The sequence below is a fragment of the Propithecus coquereli genome, unplaced genomic scaffold (assembly GCF_000956105.1).
Source record: "Propithecus coquereli isolate 6110/MARCELLA unplaced genomic scaffold, Pcoq_1.0 Scaffold62, whole genome shotgun sequence".
Classification (NCBI taxonomy): domain Eukaryota; kingdom Metazoa; phylum Chordata; class Mammalia; order Primates; family Indriidae; genus Propithecus; species Propithecus coquereli.
Window position 1 is genome coordinate 1778950 of NW_012152174.1, and position 23546 is coordinate 1802495.

Consider the following 23546-nt stretch of genomic DNA (forward strand, 5'->3'; position numbering starts at 1 on the left):
TTTTTAGTTGTCCGATTAATTTCTTTCTATTTTTAGTAGAGACGGGGTCTCGCTCTTGCTCAGGCTGGTCTCGAACTCCTGAGCTCAAACAATCCGTGCCCTCCTCGGCCTCCCAAAGTGCTAGGATTACAGGCGTGAGCCACCGCGCCCGGCCTGATATTCTGACTCTTTCCAACATGTTAAATATATTTTGGTCTACAAACCAGTTACTAGGACCAAGACCAAAATTTTTGTCTCAAACTTACTGTTTTATGTTTTGTTTACTTAAATATTTTCAACATTGCTCTCACTCTCAGTAAATTTTCTCCAGTAGAGGCCCCCACTTGAGCAAGTCACTGTCTTCACAGTCATTTGATTTTTTTAAATTACTTCCCATTTTCTTGATATGATAGTTTCTTGGACTTTATGATATTCAAGATAATGACCTCTTATGTCTTATTTCTCAGATTATACACTAAGCCTAACTTCTGGTTCCTAGGTAAGTCAGTAATGTTGTACGCAGCGGAAATGATACCTAAACTAAAAACAAGGACACAAAAAACAGGAGTTGGTGACCAAAGTCTTCAGCAAGGAGAGGGAAGTAAAAAAGGGAAAGGAAAGAAGAAGAAGTGACTTACTATGAGCATCATTTATGTGATAGTACTCCAAGAGCCATGAACGGAGGCTTCCAATTTGCATCTGAGAGAAGCAGAAGCTCTTTGTTTGCATTATTTTACTGAACTATGCACACTTGCGCCTCCCATCATCATCAGAGTTGACAATGAAATAAATGTACATCAGAACTTTGCATCTAGCTTTTATGCAGTAAAAAAAATTTTTTTTGTCTTTCAATGTAGAGTTTTTGTGGAAGGAAGAATTTTTTTTTTTTTTTATTTCAGCATATTCTGGGGGTACAGATGTTTAGGTTACATATGTTGCCCTTAACTCCCCGCCCCGCCAGAAGAATATTTTTAAATGGACAATGGACTATACAATAAGTTACTTGAAATCCTGTATCTGTTTGTCTTCTTTGTAAATGTATGTTTCAGATAAGTTTAATGAGATTGGAAATACACATTTTGTTCACCTTTTAAGTTAATGAAATAAAATTTGGAACTGACTCTTGCAGCTTTTGCTTATGAACTAATTAATGCCAGTAGAGGAGATAATTAAAGAGAATAGGTAACGGGAGTTTCTACAGTGAGCCTAAACTAGAAGAAAGTGGTAAGTCCTCTTGTGGGGAGGAGGGGGGGGTCTATGAACAGCCAGTCTGTAGATCATATTCTTTTAATCTGTTATTATAATTGAATTGTTCAATTCCTAGTTTTTTGTCATATGAAAAGTCCTGGATTTTAAGCTTTAAATTTGTTTATTTTATAGGTTTAAGAACGTTATTTTCATTGAAGTTCTAAAATTACCTATGCTTTTAGCACCTTGAGGTACACTTTCTTTCAAGAAACTAAATTGAGTTGGTGCTTCTGAATTTATTTCAAAGCACTGTTTCTGAAAGCGGTGATTTTGAGCTATCCTGATTCTTGTTCTTCCTGAGGCCTGGTTTAGCTTTTCCTTGAATTCTGTGAGCTACCTCATATATTAATACTTCCAGTAAATGCTGTTTTCTTTAAATTTTTATTGCCTGAGGTCAAACAATCCCAATTGATTTCAAAATAAGCAAACCCAGAATTATGGAGCTTTAAATGGTAGTATACATCCTGTCTGTATGAAGATGATCTATTGGTGTGCGAGATGAAGTGTTAGAATTTCTACTTATTTTTTCACTCTAACAATCTCTGTTATGTTTTATAGTGAACATAATAGTATAGCAGTTTATATATTTGACTTACAAATAAATATTGGGGGAGTATGTGTAAAACAATTCTTAGCAACCCTTTTTGGGAAAATTATCACTAAAGAATGTGTTTGTGTAACAGAAAACAGAGACTTGAGCTAGAGTTTATTTTATTTTATTTTATTTTTTTGAATAACTTGAAATCCAAAGAAGGTTGTTATAGGTGCTGGTTCAGCTCTCAGTGATGCCTTTGTATTTTTTTTTTTTTATTTCAGCATATTATGGGGGCACAGATGTTTAGGTTACGTATGTTGCCCTTGCCCCCCCTCCCCCCAAAACCCAGAGTTTCAAACATGTCCATTCTTCGGGTGGTGCGCATTGCACTCTTTGTGTATGCAAATACCTGTACCCTCCTCCCTCCTCCCTCCTCCCCTTCTTTGTATTTTTTCACTCCCATTTTCCGTGGCATATTTCTGACAGCCTTATGATTGATGTCTCAAGCTTGTAAATAGGCTGACACATAAGAGTTCAAGAAGAAAAGATAGCTGTGCCAGCCACTTTTGTCCTCCTTTAAAAGGAAAGCAAGAGATTTCTCAGAATTCCTCTCAGCAGACTTTCGCTTAAGTTTTATTGTTGACAGCTGTGGCACATGTCCATCTCTGGCTGCAAAGGAAGCTGGGAAAATGAATGCAGTAGTACCCCTCATCCACAGGAAACACATTCCAGAACTCCCAGTGGATGCCTACAACAGTGCATAGTAACAAACCCTCTATGTATTTTTTTCCTATGCTTACATACGTATGATGAAGTTTTAATTTATAAGTTAGGCATAGTAAGATATTATCAACAATAACTAACAAAATAGAACAGTTATACTGTATAAAAGTTACGTGAATGTGATCAAAGTAATTTCACTGTACTGTGCTTGCCTGTTTTCAGGCCTCGGTTGACTATGGGTAATGGGAACCACGGGAAGTGAAACCACAGATAAGGGAGACTACTGCTGTTCAGAGCTTTTTCAGTTGCGACAGTCAAAGCAGTTATGGAAGAAAGTAGCTGAGAATGCATACTGGGGTAGCTCATTTAAAAGATTTGTCATAAAATGATGACTGGAATCTAAAACTGTTTTAGTTATGGGGCAATAAGGATTGTCAGTGCTGTGGTTTGTCCCTTCCAAAACTCATGTTGAAATTTAATTGCCACTGTGTTGTTATTGAGAGGTGGATGGTGATCGGGCCATGGGGACTCCGACTTCTAAATGGAGTAATATCATCTCAGGAGTGGGTTTGTTACAAAATGGAATTTGGCTAACTCTTGCTGTCTTGAGCACACCCCTTTGCCTTTCCACCTTCCACCATGGGATGATGCAGCATGAAGGCCTTTGCCAGATTTTGGCACCATGCTCTTGGATTTCCTGGTCTCCAACCATAAACCAAATACATTTCTATTCATTATAAATTACCCAGTCTGTGGTATTCTGTTGTATAGCAACATAAAACACTAAAATAGAGAATGTTTGAGAACTATTATTGTAACAGTGTATTGTTTCTTCACATTGTTGAAATTGGTGCAAAATCAAACTTTTCTTTTTTGCCAATTGATAAGTGAAAAATGGAATCTTTAAAAAGTTTTTTAATTTGAAAAAATTTTTGTAGAGATGCGGTCTCACTGTGTTGCCTAGGCTGGACTCAAAACTCCTGGGTGAAGCAACCCTGCCTAGTAGCTGGGACTATAGGCACACTCCACCTTGCCTGGCTGAAAAATGGAATCTTAATGAACAAGGCTGTGAGCATTTCTTCATATGCTCAAATGCTGTTTGTATCCATTTCAATGATTTGTGTTCACATCCCCTGCCCACTTTTTAAGAACTTTATCAAAATTACACTTGTACATAATTTAAAGAGCCAGCTAGTTTTAACAGTTTCAGTTTTAGGCATTAACTTCCGTCTGTAGAAGAAGAGGATCCAGTTTTCCTTCATCTTTTCTACCCCGTGACACATGTGCACATTTCTCATCTTTCCATTCTACCAATGTATTTCATAATTTTAATCACTGTTCAGAGTTTATGTTTTAGCGTACATTGCATTGACACCGAGTCATTTAGCACCTTTGCTACTCAAAAGTATGATCTGGGGACCAGTAGCACTGGCCTCCCCTGAAAGCTTGTGAAAAATGCAGTATCTTTGGCCCTAGCACAGAATTCTAATGCATGGAACAAGATCTCCAGGTGATTCTTCTGCACATTAAAGTTTGAGAAACACTAAAGTACGCTATGGTTATCTTAGTTTTTCTGGACTTCTTATTTTCTTTGGAATTAAATATTCTTTCATTTGCTTAGATTTCTAAATACCACTAATTGAATCACAGATTATCAGTTGTCAGAATGTCCTTTCAAAAAGCTCATTCACATCAAGTAGTTTATTCATTTCATCTTTATTTTGAGACAGTGTCTCACTCTGTTGCCCAGGTTATATAGTGTGGTGGTGTTATAGCTCAAACGCCTGAGTTCAAGTGATCCGTCTCCGCCTCCTGCGTAGCTGGGATTATAGACATGAGCCACTGCATCCAGCCAACCTGGCTCTAATCCCTTATCCTTTAGACCTAGTGCACAGCTTCACTCTGGATTCTCTCCACACTGTGATATGGAGTGTGACTCAGTTTCACACTTTGCTGTTTTGGAGGTGTGTACTCTTGTATCCCATGTCTTGTTTTTTGCATTACTCCTTTGTGTAGCTCATCTTCAGGATCTTCCTGAGAAAAGTGCAAGGGAGGTCAATGTTCTTAGACCCTACATATCTGAAAATGTCATGTTGCCCTTACATTGTTTGGCTGGGTATAGGATTAGAATTGGAGATCATTTTGTTTCAGAAGGTCAAGGTTATTGCTTCACATTCCTCCAATCTCTTGTAGCTAAAGGGAAGTTCAAACCATTCTTGTTCACAATCATGATTTTGGTTCTCAGTATTCTGAAATATCACAATATTGTATGGGTCTTTTTTGCTCGTTGTGCTGGGTAACACAATCTGGGAATTTGCATTCTTCAGTTCAAGCAAATTTTTCTCAAAATTTCATTGATGATTTTTCTCCCCTTCTGACCTTTCTTGGAACTCCTTATTTGAATATTAGAACTGCTGGCATTGTCCTCAAATTTTCTTTTTTCCGCTCTTATTTACTTTTCTTTTCCTTTGTAGTCTCGTCTTAGATTTCTTCAGCTTCATCTTCCAACCTTTCTATTGGATTTTCCATTTATGTTTTCAGCTTCTCTAAGCAGTTTTTTGTTACCTGCATGTTTCCTTTTTCTAGCACTCTATTCTTATATTTCATGGATGTAGCTTCTTATTTCTCAGAAGGTATGTATTATATTCTTACCATTTTCAAGTCCCTTTTTTTCTGTTTTTATTTTGATCCCTGTCATATTAAGTGGCTTGCTGGTTTAAGAGTGAAAGACCAAAAGTTTATTGGAAGTTCTGAACACATAAGAAGGGTTTGCAACCTGTGTGCTTCACTAAATCCTCCGAAAGGCATCTGGCTGGGATGCCTTTGGGAGAATTTCCAACATCAGAGGTGATCCACTTCCCCAGAGAGGAGTCTTACAATATTCCAGGAGGATAAAGTCTGCTTGTTAGGGTTCTGGAAGCCTAGTGGGAGAAGGCTAGGTGGGGGGAATTGGTCTCAGCATTTAGTCATTCCATCCTGTTTTAAATACAATCTCTCTGTCTCAACTCTGCCTGTTTCCCACTCCAGAGATCCTCTTACTATCTCCAGAGGATAAACCTCCAGTTTGGGGGGGTTTTTTGTTTTGTTTTGTTTTGTTTACCTGGATGGGGATAGAGAGTAGTTTTTCACCAATCCTCCTTCCTTTAGCTACCTTCCAACATTAACCATGATCGTGCCACTGCACTCCAGCCTGGGCAACAGAGTGAGACTCTGTCTCTTTTATAAAAAAAAAAAAAATTGCTCTTTGCAATTTTCCGGTGTTTGGGGGTGGTCTCTACACAGTCAAAGATAGACTAGGCATGGTAGGCAGAATGATGTCCGTCTCAGAGATGTCCACATTGTCATCCCCGAGACCTGTAACTATGTTAACCTTTCATGGCAAAAAGGACTTTGCAGATGTGATTATGAATCTTGAGTTGAAGAGATTATGCTAGATTATCCAGGTGAGCCTAATTTCACAAGGGTCCTTGTAAGAGGGAGACAGGAAAGCCAGAGTCAGAAGGAGTTGTGATGACAGAAGTGGAAGGCAGAGTGATGGGACCACGAGCCAAGGAACGCAGGCAGTGTCTTGAGGTTGGAAAAGGCAAGGAAATGAGTTCAACTCTAGAGTCTCCAAAAGAAATGCAGCCCAGCCAACCGATTTTGAATGTTCAACCTCCAGATAATACATACGTGTAGTTTTAGGCCTCTAAATTTTTGGCAATTTCTTACAGCAGCAGTGGGAAACTGATACACCAGTTGAACTAAGTATTAATAGCTAGGAAACTCTCCAGACCTTGGGATTTTTGCCCTCATTAGCAGTCTCTACCAGTGGTTCTCAACCCTGGCAACATACTAGAATCACCTGAAGAGTTTATAAAGCGTATTGGTACCACAGTAGGCTGATTAAATCAGAATTTCTCCTAGTGGGGACAGATATCAGTAGTTTTGGAAAGGTTCTCAGGTGATTCTAACGTGCAGCCAGGTCTGAAAACCTCTGTGTACTAAGTGTAAAGATAGCATTTACCTAACCCAGTGGTTTTATCTGATTTCTGGACCATCAACATCACCTGGGGTGTTGAAAATGCAAAATTTGCAGCCCCTTCCCAGACATAGTCAGAAACTTTGAGGATAGGGCCTAGCAATCTGTTTTAATAACATTCCCCCATCCTCATCCCCATAAACTCTGATGCACACTGAAGTTTGAGGACCATTAATCTAACCAAAGAAATTCCTTAAATTCTCTATGAGGTTTGTGTTGTAAGATTCTTTAAGAGTTATAGTAATGAGCCAGAAAAAAAATTTTTTTTGGCATGGACTCACTTTGTTGCCCAGGCATGAGGACAGTGCCATGATCATAGCTCACTGCAACCTCAAACTTCTGGGCTTAAGCAATCCTCCTGCCTTAAACTCCCACGTAGCTGGGAGCTGGGACTACAGGCACACGCCACCACACCTGGCTAATTTTTCCATTTTTTTGTAGAGAAACAGTCTCCCTGTGTTGCTCAGGCTGGTCTGGAGCTCCTAACCTCAAGCAGTGCTCCCACCTCGGCCTCCCAAAGTGCTAGGATTACAGGCATGAGCCACTATGCCCAGCCCAGGAAAAACTTCTCGTATTCTCAAATACGTTTACTTTCCTACCATGCTATATAGAACTACGGTATTAATATTTGATGGCTAAGGATATGAATTGTACCTGTGTTATTTTAAACACCATGATTCTAGACATATAGACATAAAGCAGATGTAGGAAATGAAGCTGACCAAAGCAAACCTTTCAGAAGTAGGGTGGTGGCTCATGCTTGTAATCTCCGCACTTTGGGAGACTGAGGTAGGAGGATCGCTTGAGGCCAGGAGTTCAAGACTAGCCTGGGCAATGTAGTGAGAACCCCATCTTAAAAAAAAAAAAAGCCAGCGGTGGTGTGTGCCGTAGTCCCAGCTGCACAGGAGTCTGAGATGGGAGGGTCGCTGGAGTTCAAGGTTACAATGGGCTATGATCATCCCACTACAGTCCAGCCTGGGCAACAGAGCAAGACCCTGTCCCTATAAACAAGAAAAAAAAGTAGATATTTTTAATAAAATTCTCAAGTTCTTTTTTTATTCTCTTCTTAGTACAGAATGATTTGGAGGCACATATAAGAAATGTTTACCGCATCAAAATGTGTGCAATACACTATCATGAGTCTTTGTAATGCAGCATACAGGTAGAAAGCCGTGGTTTAAGTTTCCTTTAAATAGTGCTAATTACTGGTAGAAGCTTTTAGGTTGGTGTATTTTCTTTTCCTTGGTAAACAGTAACCACCAGGGGAAAATTATAAGCCACGTGAGGAACAGAGTTAATCAACAGTGTTATGGCTCATTTATCTGTATTTACTTAAAATTTTGCTTGAATAAATTCTGGGCTAGGGAACCCTACCCTCCCCCCCCACACACACACACAAAATACAATGAAATATTACAGATGAGATCTGAATTTTATTTACATCCATTTCCATTCGATATATCACATCCTCAGGATAGGCGGTAACTTACTTAAAGGCTATGCCCATTTTCTTCAGGCTATGGGTAGAAGACTCCCCAGAATAGCAGTAAGTTTGTTGATCTGAATGATTGAAGCCTTCAAGATAGGGATAACTGCTGCAGGAATTTTTTCCTTGGTTTGAAGAATTTAATCTGTTTAGCAGGAATTCTGTAACTTTACATACCCTTGAAATACTATTCATGTAAAAATAATTGTTTGTCTTCTAGCCAGACACAGACTCAATTAGTTCTTCAAATACTTCAGCCATGGCAGTATTTTATTTGGGAAATAATATAAGACAGAATTGTTCAACGCATAACTTCTCTTGCTATTAACATTTACACTTCACCTGCCAAAAATAGTAACTTAAATTTCTTGTAGAATGCATCATAGGAGAAAGCAGTGATACCAAGAGGTCAAAAAAATTGCATTCAGAATATATTTTACTTCAGTAGTTTAAAATGGATATTAGCCTGTAATTATGAGCAATAGTAACTTTTATGCCTCCTGTCTTGTCTAATAATATATTCTCCATACTAACTGGCTATATATTCTATATGGCAGAAGTTGCTAGTTTTCATTTTTCTGCCAACAAGAAAAGTGTACTTTTATTTATGGGAAAAGGATTGAAATACTCCTAGAGATATTTTTTTTTTTAATCTAAAGCTTGATTTTCTCCCAGTAAAAATTCTGCTTGCTTTCTAAAAAGGTTTTTTTTTTTCTTTTAATAAGATGTCAATAATTACCACTATTTTTTCCAGAAAAAATTAAATGCTATGCTCTATATTATTGTAATATTTTGGTGATACTGTCGCTTATTTTTGATATCTTTAATATTTTTTACATCATGAGACATCATTATTTTTCCTGATTGTCATCTAAAGGTGAGCTAATTATCTTTATTTGCCTTAAAAAATATTTTACTGGCTGGATATTTAATCTTGTTAGTTTTGTTATACACTTGTTTTAGTCTAGTTTAATTTAAGTCAAAAGAATCCTAGCAGTATGGTGTAAAGCTCAGATTTTCTGGTCTAAATAAGTCAAGACCTCTATAAGCTATTTGGCCGATTGAGTTGGAGGCATTCATTTTAACTTTATTGTTCTGTACTTAAACTATGTAGTCATAAGCAATTTATCAAAACAAAGAATAGAGATGAAGGCATTTAAATGGACTACAAATGATTCCGACTTGTAAACTAGGGAGGCCTCTTGTGTTAGACCTTAAAGATCAGAGAAAAAGGTGAAGGCAGTTTGACTTAATCACTACCACCCAGATTATAGGTTACATCAAACTTCCTTTAATTCTCCCAGAATTGCTCTTAGAGCTAGGTGTCATCATTAGCACGTTGTCGCTAATGATATAAACAAGAACATATATGTAATCAGAGGTGGGAAGTCTTTGGAGGTTCCTTAAACTGGTTTAAAAAAGAAGATTGGGAAAGAAACAAGACTAAACCAACACGTTACTCAGCTTTGAAGGTAAAACCAGGAATGGTTTCCATTTTGCATCTTAATAGACAAATCTAAAGCTTATAAGCAGATGAGACAGTATTACTGGTTCTACAGGGAATTGGGAGCTAGCTATAGACTACTGATATGTGGGTAAATTTCCCCATTTATCACTAGAGTGACTAAGTGCTGTACAAAGCTGTCCTGGTATTCAGGTGCTACAATATTAGGAAAACAACCAGGCCAATCTCCATTCAACATCATTTCTTACTTTGTTTGAATACTATTGATTGATTGATTGACAGGATCTTGCTTTGTCACCCTGGCTGGAGTGCAGTGGCATCATCATAGCACACTACAACCACAAACTCCTGGGCTCAAGCAATCTTCCTGCCTCAGCCTCCCCAGTAGCTGGGACTATAGGCATGTGCCACCATGCCTGGCTAATTGAATACTAATCATTTGTATTACTTTTTCTTAAGTATCATTTAGCACATCACACCAGCACAATGATACCTCCAGCTGGTCTTATTGTACAGAAGTTATAAATAGCATATACAACCTTCCCCTGCCCCCTTCCCCATAAGCATTACACATGTTACATTCAGACAGTAACATTTCCCTATATATAGTGCACAGATACATTAAAAACATTTAAGAATTATATAAAATCGTACATTACATGAAGTAGAACCATAAAGATTATCCTAAATATAAGTACAGATAAAATGCATGCAGAGTGAGCCCCTGTGGGATATATAATTTCATTTTAAGTTTATATTTCCTGCAGGATAGTAGCATACATCTTTTCCTACCCAGAGGCAAAATATATTTTCCAAAAATTTGGACACTGCCCACTAAATTAAGTTTAAATTAGAGTATGCAAACAAACTTACAACACACTCCATTTTTTTAATATATCAAAAATATTTCCAAACTGGAGACCATCCTCCTAAGTATGGCAAGAATGGAAAAACAAACACAACATGTACTCACTATTGTTTTGGAACTAAATGATCAACGCTCACGTGTACATATGGTAGTAAAATTCAACGGAAATCAAGCAGGTAGTGGTGGGGAGAGGAGGGATGGTTAAGTTCACACCTAATGGGTATAATGCACACTATCTGGGTGACAGACATACAACTTTGACTCAAACTGTACAAAAGTAATTCATGTAACCAAATCATTTGTATGTACCCCTGTAATATTCTGAAATTAAAAAAAAAAGTTTCCAGGCAACATTATTAAAATGATTATACCACAGTCTATAATATAACATCAAGCTCTAATTGGAAGATACAGAAAGGGCAGAAAGGTTTCGTCCAGTCAGTGGTTTAGGTGCTCTTCTTTTCTTCACCCAGTAAATTCACGGTAGCTTTCTTGGCTATTAGGAGGGAAAGAAAAATATATCAAAGCTCTTTGCAATGCAAGCTCTGTGCCTAAATGTAGCTATTAGATAACAAAACTTGGATGACTCACGCTCAAGTGAGAGAGCACTGAGGGGCTAAGAGGGTTTCTAGGAAGTGGACAAGGTACCTCTTTCAGAGCACAAATCCTGAATACTTGAACAAAATTTTTCAAGACTCATCTGGCCTAGCCCCTTGTGACAGCATCACCTAACCTACCTACCCTCTGTCCTTTAAGCATCAAAAGAAGCAGAGATTGCTTAGGAGTAGTGTTCCTTTGTATAATCAAATTCTTGTTTGTATCTGGGTGGTTAACTGTTAAGATTTCACTACATTTCAATGTGGTGACAACTAGGTTATCGTATTTATCCCATGGTGACAAAAATCAGAGAAAGTCCTCTTTCTCAGCACCAGAAATACATCCGTATCTGTGCTGGGGGAGGCACTGGTTCCAGGACCACTGCAGGTACCAAAACCCTCGCGTGCTCAAGTCCCTCATATAAAATGGTGTAGTCTTTGCATATAACCTATGCACATCCTCCCATATACTTTAAATCTTTAGTTTACTTATAATACCTAATACAACGTGAATGCCATGTAAATAGTTGTCATACTATATATATATATATATTTTTTTTTTTTAGAGACAGGGTCTTGCTCTGTTGCCCAGGCTGGAGTGCAGTGGTACAATCACAGCTCACTGTGCCCTCGAACTCCTGGGCTCAAGTGATCCTCCTGCCTCAGCCTCACAAAGTGCTGGGATTACAGGCGTGAGCCTTGTATTGTTTTTATTTCTATTTTTTGCGAATACTTTCAATCTGTGGTTGGTTGAATCTGCAGATGTGGAACCCGAGGATGTGGAGGGCCAACAATTATACTCTCATTGCGCCACTATTCCCTATGATGGGAAGAGTTTACCACAAGTCTTCAAGTTAGTGGCAAGATAACTACATTCATCAAGAAAATATTCTTACATCTGTGAGAGACTAAGCCTTCCCCTTTCTAATTACCAAGTGGCTGGGAATGTGCCATGAGGACTAGTGTGGGGTGTGAGATGGAGGGGGAAGAGGTTGTCTGGGCGCCTCCTATGAAATTCTACAAACTGCAATCATTGGTTGGTTGGTTGGTTTATTTGTGTACACGTACACACACACACACACACACACACACACACACACACACACAGTCTCACTCTGTTGTAGTGGCATCATCATAGCTCACAGCAACCTCAAACTCCTGGGCTCAAGTGATCCTCCTGCTTCAGCCTCCCGAGTAGCTGGGACTATAGACGCGTGCCACCACGGCCAGCTAATTTTTTTTCTATTTTTTGTAGAGACCAGTCTCGCTCTAGCGCAGGCTGGTCTCAAACTCCTGGCCTCAAGCAGTCCTCCCGCCTTGGCCTCCCCGAGTACTAGGATCACAGGCCTGAGGCATTGCACCCAACCTGCGGCGGTTTTTGTTGGAGCTTAGAATCTCAGTGATGAGAGCCAAGGAGTCCCTCCTTGTCCAACAGCTGCCTGACTGCTGCTCTCCCTTCACTCAATTAAAATTGCTGAACAGAGTTAACAACAAAGAAGAAACTGCAGTCTCTCTCTTAGACAACCCTGTGTAAAAATTCCTAGTGAGTCCAAAAGCTTTGAGAAAAGTCTAAAATGTGTCAAAGCATGTGAATTCCTCCTTATTTTAATTCTCATGCCCCTGTTTAGGAAGGTATCATATCAAAGTAAAATTGCATTTTAGAATATTGCTATCCAAGAGAACCAAGAGGTTAAGAAACGTGGGTGAACTAGACAGAAATGGCATCACCAGAGGTTGCTGGTTAGGCTAAGGGCAGGGAAGAACAGAGCAGCTCTTGGAAAGAAACTGGCGATCCTAAGGTGGGAGGATGTGAAGGCTGTAAGTTAAAAAACACTTAGAATTGTAGAAAAACATATAGGAGTCCAGAGGAGAGAGGTCTGTGAGGGAGAAATGGGGGAATGGACCGCCTCTGGGGTGTCAGTGCTGCTGGAGAAACTGTCTTGGTGGGATCTCACTTCCCCAGTGGTCAGGACACTTCTCATCTCCCATGTTCTAACTACCACAGAGCTCTTTAAAAAAATTTCCATATTCTATGTCCACTGCTCACCTCTCCAATTTCTAAAACCCTCTGGACCTAAAGACCTTCATTAGCAAAATCACTATCCTCATCCATTCCTCCGAGTGTTTCCTTTACTTTATTGCTCTTAGAGAAATCTGGCTGCCCTCTGAGGACATTGTTTTCTCAAGTGGTGGCTGGTTTTTTTCTCCCATGACCCCAGTACCACTGGGTCTGGAAGTCTGGTAGATGCTGTCTTTGTTCTTCATTGCCACTTTCAGAATCTCGTGTCATCAGATTTGATCACTCACTAGCCTTCCCTTCCCCAGTCATCTCTGACTCTTGAGCTACTCTGCCTCATTTCTTGAACATTTTAGCTCCTAACTTAATGTCATTCTCCAACACAACTCCTGTTTTAATTATTGGTGATTTTAATATCCATGTATATATACATGATCTTTCTAATATCCCTCCCCTCCAATAACCTTTATGTTCCATCCTACCTACAGAAAAACTTTGCCAGTCTTTGTCCTACACAACTATTAATATTTCATGCCTTCTCCTCTTTCCAACATCTCCTTCCTCATCCTCTCTGAGCTGGCCTCCTTTCTTCGCACTTCACTGAGAAATTTGAAGCAATCAGAAAAATCCCTTCTGTACGCTCCCACAGTCACATGTAGCCACCTAGCAGCATCTCTGCCTATACACCTTCATTTTCTTCCTGTTATCATAAACTTCCAACTCTGAACAAACCCTCTATTTGTACGCTAGATCCTGCCTCTGCTCCACTCAAGGACAAAGCTCCAGCAATTCACCCTGTCACTCCTATCATCATTTTTTGCTCTCCATGGGATTATTCCCATTAATTTTCAACAGGCATTTTTTAAAGACCCTAGTTCCTTCTTCCAGTTACAGTCCCATTCTGCTCCCTTTTGCAGGAAATTTCTCAAAAGAATTATCTATATTCTCTCATTTCTTTTCTCCTACTCTCTCAAATCCATTCCAGTCAGGTGTTGGTTCCCACCACTCCACAAAATGTGTTTTGTCAAAATCACTAGTGCCTTCCTCATTGCTAAATCCAACGGTCAGTTCTCAGTCCTTATCTTACTTGACCTGTCTGCGGAATGTGACACAATGGATCACTTCCTCCTCTTTGAAACACTTGCTTTACGTGGCCCCAAGATACCTCACTCACATAGTTTTCTGGCCACTCCTTATCAGTCCACTTTGCTGGTTGCTCCTCATCTTCCCAGCCTCTGAACATGACAGTCCCCAGGGTTCAGTCTTCAGACAGCCTCTTTCCTAACCACACTCACTCCCTTAGTGATCTCATCTGGTCTCATGCTTAATACACTGTTTACAGGCTGGTGAACCCTATATTTATATTGCCAGTGCAGACCTATTTCATGAACTCTTGACATCTGTATCCAACTGGCTGTCTGAATACTCCATGGAGTAGGTATCTAACACCTCAAACTTATGTCCAGAACTTAATTCCGTATCTTCCCCCAGAATCTGTTCTACCCAGTTTTCCCCAGCTCAGTGGCAATTCTGCCCATTCATTTGTTCAGGCTAAAAAGCTTGACCCCTCTCTTAGACTCTGTGCCCCCTCCATAAGCAAATCCTATTGGTTCTACCTTTGAAATACATCAAAAATCTGATCCTTCTTACCCTCTACTGCTACGACTATGAGCCAAACCACGGTCATCATCTCTAGCCAGATCACTGCAGTAACCTTTTGACTGGTCTCCCAATTCCTCCCTTGTCCCCCTTTAGTCTATTCTTAACACGGTGGCCACAGTCATCTTATTAAAACACAGAACACATCATGTTGCTCCTCTGCTCAAAGTTCCCCAGTAGCACCTCATCTCACACAGAGTGAAAGCCAAAGCCAAGGCATTATGTGATCTGTCTTCCAGCCTCAGCCCCGACCTCTCTGACCTTATCTCCTCCTACTATCCCTGGAGATTACTTCCTCTGTTGCTTCCACCTCAGGGCTTCTGCATATGCAGCTCCTTCTAGAACAGTCTTCCCCACAGTTCCTTCTTTTGCCACTTTCAAGTCTGATTCAGTGCAGGCTTCTTGGTGAAATTTCTTCTAAATTTCTCTATTTGGAATTGTAACCATCTTTCTACTTGCTTCATTTTTCCCTATATCATCTGTTAAATGTACTATATCATCTGCTAAATATAACTTTTCCCTATATCATCTGCTAAATATAACTTTTACATTTTATTGTCTATCTCTCAACTAGACTGTAAGCTTCATGAGTTCAAGGAGTATGGAGTATGGCCTTTTTGGTTCACTGCCAGTTCTACAAACACGGTTGGCACGTATTAAATACCTTGATAAATAAATATTTGTTGAATAAATGAATCAGAGGAGCTGAGAAAGACAGCATTCTTTTGGCCCCATAAAATTTGAACAGCACACTAAACAGGTCAGCCTGAACTGAACTAGAAGAGATTGTACTTGTAAAATATAGACGATTCTCTAAAATCTCTGCCTACCAAGGGAAGTCATTTTTCCTAACATGCTGACTAAATACTGCATTCAATATGGCATGGAGGAAGACTCTTGGGAAAAGTAAAGGGCAACAGGCAAAGTCTTTGTAAAAAATCCCAGAGTTAGCTTTGGCATTTGGCTGAGGAAAGCTGATAAGGTAAGAAGGCCACGAAGCCTGTTATTTGAGCCCAGTGTATCACATCTCTTCTCATATGTTTAACCAAGTTGTCCCTGAGTCTTACCTTCTTTAGTGATGGCATCTGCAGTCTCTTTGGCTTTGTCTTTCAGGTCCTTAACCACACCGTCCAGCTGGGACTCATGCTTCAGGAAGAAAGGACGGATGATGCGCTTGTAGAGCAGTTCTGCCCCGTTAGAAGGGCTCGGGGCCATGCACCACAGCAGGAAGCCACACTGCACAGAGTAAGAGCCAGCATTGGTAACAGAAGGGTGGGGCATTCTGAGAATACACACTGCCCACCACTGCCCTGAGAATAGTAATGCCTCCGATATTTTTTCCAAAAGCATTTCCAGTGTTTTCTGCAGGCTAAAGGTGGGTTTTTCTTAGATGGAAAAAACATAACAAGTAATGAGCTAGTAAGGAAAAGCTGATACTGGGGAAAAAAAAAAAAAAGTAAAACACACCAGCTCCAGCAGCTTAATTATCTTCCTAATTTGGACCACTTTTTAGTTTATAGCTATAAAAGGCTTTTATTAATTATAACTCTTAAAAACCATTTTAAGGCCGAGCACGGTGGCTCACGCCTGTAATCCTAGCACTCTGGGAGGCCGAGGCGGGCAAATGGTTTGAGCTCAGGAGTTCGAAACCAGCATGAGCAAGAGCGAGACCCCGTCTCTACTAAAAATAGAAAGAAATTAATCGGACAACTAAAAATATATAGAAAAAATTAGCCGGGCATGGTGGCGCATGCCTGTAGTCCTAGCAACTCAGGAGGCTGAGGCAGGAGGATCGCTTGAGCCCAGGAGCTTGAGGTTGCTGTGAGCTAGGCTGATGCCATGGCACTCTACTCAGGGCAGTAGAGTGAGACTCTGTCTCAAAAAAAAAAAAAAAAAAAACCATTTTAAGAAAATATAATACTTATCTGCATGTATAAAGCCCTGTACAGATAAGCCTAATAGCTGAGGCTTGTTCTCAGTAGGTGTACCTTAGCTAAGTTTGTCTCATTTATTCATCCTATTATAGAACAAAATACCCTGCCCATTCTCGAATTCTTCCCTTAGTGGAACCTCAGGTTTTGGTAGATATTTAGCCTTCAAGGAATCTTTATAGCTGTTTATCATCTTGAACCTTGAATGTAGATATTATTCTTAACTCTTTTCTTTATGGCTCTACTTTGCCACTGGGATACAAAATTGACAAGAATTCTGCCCTAATAACTTAAAACATAAGAACTGTCACATTATTTATGTAACAAAAAAATTTTACTATTTATTCAAATAATATAAACTGAGCACTTTAAGTCATCTAAGTAACTTATACTTCTATAAGATAAAGAGCAAAAAAGGAAATATTCAGAGTGATTTGCTCATTTCCCTAGAAAGTTTAATAAACAATATACTAGGTTATTTTAGTTTAAAAGATTCTAACCCTATTGTATTCCATACAGCCTAGGTGACTCTGCATAAAACAGAAGTCACTTCCAGGGATTCCAAATCTGTATGATTATTATTATCATCATTATTATTTTTACAACTTCTCCTTAAAGTAAAAATCTCTCAACTTTTTTTTTTTCCTTGAGACAGGGTCTCACTCTGTTGCCCTGGCTAGAGTGCAGTGGCGTCATCATAGCTCACTGCAACCTCCAACTCCTAGGCTCAAGCGATCCTCCTGCCTCAGCCTTCCAGAATGCTAGGTAGGATTAACAGGTGTCAGCCGCCATGCTGGCCTCTCAACTTCTTAAGCCTGAAATTGAACTCTATAGCCTTAGTCCTTGTTATTTCAAACCAAGGAATATATTCAAATAATCAAGAACCTATATTGTCTTTCTTAAGATAGTCTTTTAAGTTTGCTCTAGAGATGGAAACCTGATAAGGAACGAACACTAGTGACACAGTTTGAGCTTAAAATGCACAAATAGCTCACTCCATCAGCACCATGTTGGGTCTGAGAAATTTATGTTACATTTTCAATTGTTATTACACTCACAAAACAAAACTCAGTTTCTCAACAGATTAATCTTTCTGGATTATCTCAACTACAGGACTCTGAAAAAGTAACATTCATGAATTACTTTGATTTGTTACAGATGCATGAGAGCTTTTAAAAGACAGAGACTATCAGACTAAATTTTTTAAAAACTCAAAACTATAGCTATATGCTTAAAAAAAAAAAACCCAAAACAAAACCAATTACGATCACTGAAAATAAAGTTATAGAAAAGATGTTTTAAACACCAACTCCCAAAATAGCTCATATAGCAATATTAATACATAAACATTACTTAAGGCAAAATAAATAAATAGAATGATAAAAGAAAATAATTCACCAAGAATACTAAAATTCCTGAACTTACATATACACCATTGAAATATATAAATTATATACAGCTTTGTATATATTTGTAATTTTATATTTTTATTTTATAATTACATATAGCTATAGATAGCTTTCAAATATGGCTTTGAAATATGTAAACTTAAAAGTCATAATTATATAAATGGACAAGATCCACAATCATAGATTTTAATACTTCCATCAGAAATAGATATATCAATCTAGAAATTAGTAAGAATACAGAACAAAGAACACAAAATTTAAAATCTTGACCTAAAGATATACACAGATCTCTCTACCCAACAAACAGGGATTCTAAGAGTTAGTATATTATCCAGAGGGTAAGAGGATGGGCTCAGAGAAACTAAGCTCCAATCCTGGTTCTGCCACTAAGTAGCTGGGCAAACCTTATGCAAGTTACTTAATTGCTTAAGTGTGTTTTTCCCTCTATAAAATAGGTATTAATTGAAAACTTTAAAAATCTAGCTGTATAATTTTGTAAGAAAATTATATTTTGTAAGAAAATATTGTATATTTTGTAAGAAAATAAAAACATTTGGAGTATTGAGCATAGTAGGGGATTTGACTCTGTCCCAGGAACACTGTGTCTTCTACCAACATCCATGAAACAGTAACAGGCTAATTTATTAGCTTTAAATAGGGTAAAAAATCTCAGAACTGACTATATATAGAGTGAGAGAGAGTTTTTTTTTTTTTTTTTTTCTTTCTTAGAGACAGAATCTCATTTTGTTACCCAGGCTTGAGTGCAGTGGCATGATCATAGCTCACTGTAATCTCAAACTCCTGGGTTCAGGCGATCTTCCCACCTCAACCTCTTAAGTAGCTAAGACTAGAGGCCTATATTTTTTGTGGAAAAGGGGCCTTGCTATGTTGCCCAAGCTGGTCTTGAACTCCTGGCCTCAAGTGATCCTCCTGCCTCAGCCTCCCAAAATGCTGGAATTATAGACATGAGCCACTGAGCCCAGCCAGAACCAACAATATTTAAACAAATGTTTTGGAACTCTTCTTTTATTACCTGAAATGAAATTCAAAGTAATGATATACTTACATAATTACAAAAAAATCAATATACTACTAACTGCAATATAAAAGAGAAATAAAATGAAAGTAATTAATAGTAAAATATGTAGATGTAGATATACAAACAAAACTATACTAGAAAATGCCATAAAATACTCATAAGTAGAATCAGTGACTGTAACAGCTACAAATAAAATCCTCCATATCTTCTCAAAAGGTTGAGAATTTTTGGACTGGAGGAACTACACCGCACTCAACTGAACACAATTACTGCCGTAATCTCCAAGTTACGATTTTAAGGCAGCCCTCCCTTCGCCTTTCCCACCCCTCACATCTAACAGACTCCAGAGCTCCTTTCCTGAGTGCAGATCCTGGAATACAGGATGTTCAGAGTTAGGAAAGGAAGGGGAGGGAAAGCATGACAGTAGGAGACAAAAGGGTAAAGATTCACACCAGCATCGAGTAGCCTCACGACACATGTATAGGAATGCCACGTACATGAATACACAGCCAGGCAAAAACTCACACGCACACAATGGCGGACTGAGACCTTCTGCCAAGTAGGTCCAAGTACTCAAACGAAGCCAATACCTTGAGATACCCTCAGTATTTGTGGGTAGTTCCATGTTTACTGTTAGTTTTCCCAGCAACTCTGCTCTAACATCCCCTGGGGTTGGCCAGCAGATCTTAGTGAATTAAAAGATGTTGTCAGAGAGAACACTGGTTTTCTGAACTACACATTTGCATTAACCCAAAATGGAGAACTAAATGACTGCATTTTTCACTGGCTCTAGGTTTCATTTCCTTGGCTTAGTGCCAGGTTAATTACAGCAGCCCCTGCAGACCACCACCTCTCTAGTTAACATTTCCCTGTGGAAGCTTTTTGGTTTTTAATGTCCGAACTTCATACAGTGTTTTCTGGTGGTTGCTTATACAGGAAACACTAATATATACATACCTCAAACTCAATACAATATTTTAAACAAAATGATGTACAAGAAATGTCTTGAGTTACATTTTTGACAGAAAGAACATCAGAATCCCTTGTGGACATTTTCAATAGTATGTAGAGTATCAAAGGTGTGCTGTGTACTACTGCACACAACGCAATAGTTTCTTATAGACTGTATTAACTATTTGTACAGCAGGAAGTGTTTTTAGCATCTAACATCCTAATATGATATTTGTTATATGTAGGTACTTTGCTGTGTTTTGTTAATAGTTAGGAAGTTGGTTGGGAGTTTTCAACTGACATGTACTACATTTTAATTTTTCTCATTTAAAATGGAGCAAAATAAGCATCTGGCTGGTATTCTTACACAGAATGTCTGATTTTCAGGAATGGATTATTGATAGAGAGACAGATACCCATATTGTAACCACAGGCATCAAGATGAAGTGGAAATGACTCACTGGATGAAGAATCAGGAGAGGTGGGGTCTATTTTATGACTTTAGGTAAATCAACTTCTCTAAGAGACAATTTTCTCTTCTGCAGGGTTTTAGGAATTAATGTACTTGAAGAAAGTATACAAGATAGTAGTAGTATTACCAAATCCTAAAGTTCTTACTGGTTGTTGAAAATCTCTGAAATATTATCTGCCCATATAAATACCAACCTTTCAACAATCCAGATAAACCAATTATCTTTTCTGGATGAATTAATTTGTATCTACATTTTTGTGCCTCTTCAATGTGATTACTGTCTAGGCTGCACTCCAGAATCTTAATTTACTACTTTCCAGTACCCTCTAGCTATTGTCTTGAGACAGTAAAATAATTACTGCTTTCAACCTAAATCCTTAGCATTTTCCAGTTCTTAAATCAAATCATTTTCTTATATTAAAAATAAAGTTAATTACTTTTCAACTCTCAAGCTGATATTCAGCTGCCAATTTTTACAACTCCCTCTTCTTAATCTATGTAACTACTCTACAGCCCAGGAATACCGAGTTTTATTAAAGTCACCTACACAGATCTGGCCATCCTTCTAACCAAGCTGCCCTCAAAGTGCCAGCTGATGATACTCCCAAGGGGAACCACAAACCCACTATTACCTGCAGTTCAGACAAAGTCCATGCTATTTTAACCGGATGATTGGCACTATTAGCACTGACACACTGACTCCTTAAATTACAAATTACAGCAGGCCAGATAATTCTGTGATTCTAATGCTATCACCATCTGATTTTCCGCCAGAAGTATTTCCAAGGTAGAGATATACTTAACATGCAGTTCAGGAACTAGCATGGTCAGAACTGAGTGTTAATGTGAAAAACTATATATTTCAACACTGACTTCCTCGTATGCTGCAATGACTTGATCAGAAACCTTAAGTCTTAGCCTTTGCAGTGCAGCCACAGTATAGTGATGGGCCAGATTTGTGTGCTCAGCATTCACAAATAAAAGCTAAAACAGAGCATGTTAGAGGAAGATTTCCCTATCTTTTTGGCCTTGTACAAAGATTAAGAGAAATGTTTTGCTGTCAATAGGTAAAACAGCACAGGTGGCAGTCTGGATCAGGACGTAAACTTGCCAGAGTTTACTCAGCTTTGTTCTAAAAATAAATCTAGAAAATGATTTATATGAAGGTAAATATGAGGTACAAAGATATTAAATGCAGCATTATTGGCAATAGCAAGACAAGTGTTCTAAATGTCTCTCAATTGGAAAATGGGTAAATTATTACCTATAATAGACTAGAGAGCTGTGTTAAAGAATATGAATAATATGAGAAAATACTATTGTGCTAGTTGAAAACAGATATCGGATGACATACAGTATGTGGTCTCAATTATACCTATATGGTTAAGACAGTAATATACATATATACAGTTCTGTGTGTATTTATAAACATAGATGAATACATTTGCTCACTAAAAAATAGGAAGAGTACCCCAAGATATAGAATTACAAATGTTATTTTCTTCCCTATCCAAAATACACCCAGCACCTGCACACATACACACACACACACACACAAAAACACACACACTCAAAAATGTAAACAGTAGGACAGCAAGTACTTTGTTTTAATCACCAAGTATCCCCCAGACCTAGAACAGAATCTGGCACACAGAGGTTCTAAATAAATAACTGCTGAATAAAGAAATGAGCATATACAAATTTCATTAATTTTTAAACCCTCCTGCTCAAGGCCAGACCTCAGAGCAAAGCTTGGAACATACAATGATTCAGTTTTTACCTAAATACATCATACATTATCTTCTCAACTAAGCTTTGATGCGTAGCCATTGGTTACTTTTATTTTCCTCCAATCTTACAGGCTGTTTTAGAAAATTGGAAAAAAAAAATACTAATAATATTAAATCTGCAAGAAATAAAATATTAAACATGTCCTTGCTTGCAGTTCTTTTTTTCCACACTCCCATATAATCACCATGTAACTGTCAGCACAGGTAAGATCCATGCTTGTCCTTAAAATGTGATACTCTCCTAAAACTTCTACAGACTCTGCAACTCAGAGGCTTTTTTTCAATCCATTCACTGAAGCCATTCAGAATATGCCACTAATGCAGGAAGAAAGTACTTTGATTGACAGCATCATCAATTTTTAATACTCTCAAGTATATAATCTATTTAGAATATACGCAGTAAATTCACTCTCATCAATAATACCATGATGCCATACAGCTGAAGAATACTAATGGAGGCACATTCATTTTGCTATTAGGGTAGAAAATTTGCTGCAAAGCAATATTTTAGATGTACTTCAAAACCAAATATAAATGATTCATTGATTGTCATTTATTTTGGATCCTCTCTCTACCTCTCTGGCTTCCATTAGCAGAGGTGACAAGGAGCAGGCTGGAAGTCAGGCTTGCTCACGTTTCAGAAGTTTGAGGTCAGATACTAGTGCAAGTTGTTCTGCTTACAGAATACTATTCACTGCAGCAGCTGGCGGGCCCATGGCAAAAGCCAAGTTTCTTTCCACTAGGGACTACACTGTGAGGCCACTACCATTAGATGGATCTTATTAAGGGCTTCAAAATTACTTGAAGTTTAAAATATGTCATATCCAAATCAAAGATTATAAAAAAATTTAAATGCTAAATGACTTTAAATAACAAAAACAAAAAAAATCCATCGATCTTTGAAATCGTCAATCTTCCCACAGACCAATTTTCTTTGTCCGTTTTGAAAAGAAAATTTTTCATTTGTCTTATAAGGGATTGTGTGGTGATGTCATTCATATTTTTAAAAATCTAGGCCAGGCAAGGTGGCTCATACCTGTAATCCCAGCACTTTGGGAGGTTAAGGTGGGAGGACTGCTTGAAGCCAGGAGTTTGAGACCAGCCTTGGCAACACAGCAAGACCTATCTCCACAAAATGTTAAAAAAATTAGCTGGGCATTCTGGTGTGCACCTGTAGTCCCAGCTACTCAGGAGGCTGAGGTGGGAGAATCTCTTGAGCCCAGGAGTTTGAGGTTACGGTGAGCTAGGATGACGCCACTCTGCATTCCAGCCTGGGCAACACACTGAGACCCTGTCTCAAAAAAAAAAAATCCATACTGAGTGTGTTCTCATTTAATTTTTTTTTTTTTTTTTTTTT

At 38.4% G+C, this 23546-nt stretch overlaps 2 protein-coding genes across 2 annotated transcripts in view; one reads left to right on the top strand and one right to left on the bottom strand.

Annotated features, from left to right (window-relative positions):
- Nucleotides 1–862, top strand: part of SRP19 (signal recognition particle 19kDa) — a 6258-nt gene extending 5396 nt beyond the window's left edge. Inside the window, exon 5 of the mRNA XM_012659543.1 lies at nt 479–862. Within this exon, the coding sequence (XP_012514997.1) occupies nt 479–612 (134 nt within the window). The 3' untranslated portion in view covers nt 613–862. The remainder of the gene's footprint in view (nt 1–478) is intronic.
- A 9789-nt stretch (nt 863–10651) lies between these two features.
- REEP5 (receptor accessory protein 5) overlaps nt 10652–23546 on the bottom strand; it is a 32651-nt gene continuing 19756 nt past the window's right edge. The window contains exons 4-5 of the mRNA XM_012659544.1: nt 15665–15833; nt 10652–10821 (exon numbers count right to left, since the gene is read on the bottom strand). Of these exons, the coding sequence (XP_012514998.1) occupies nt 10772–10821; nt 15665–15833 (219 nt within the window). The 3' untranslated portion in view covers nt 10652–10771. The remainder of the gene's footprint in view (nt 10822–15664; nt 15834–23546) is intronic.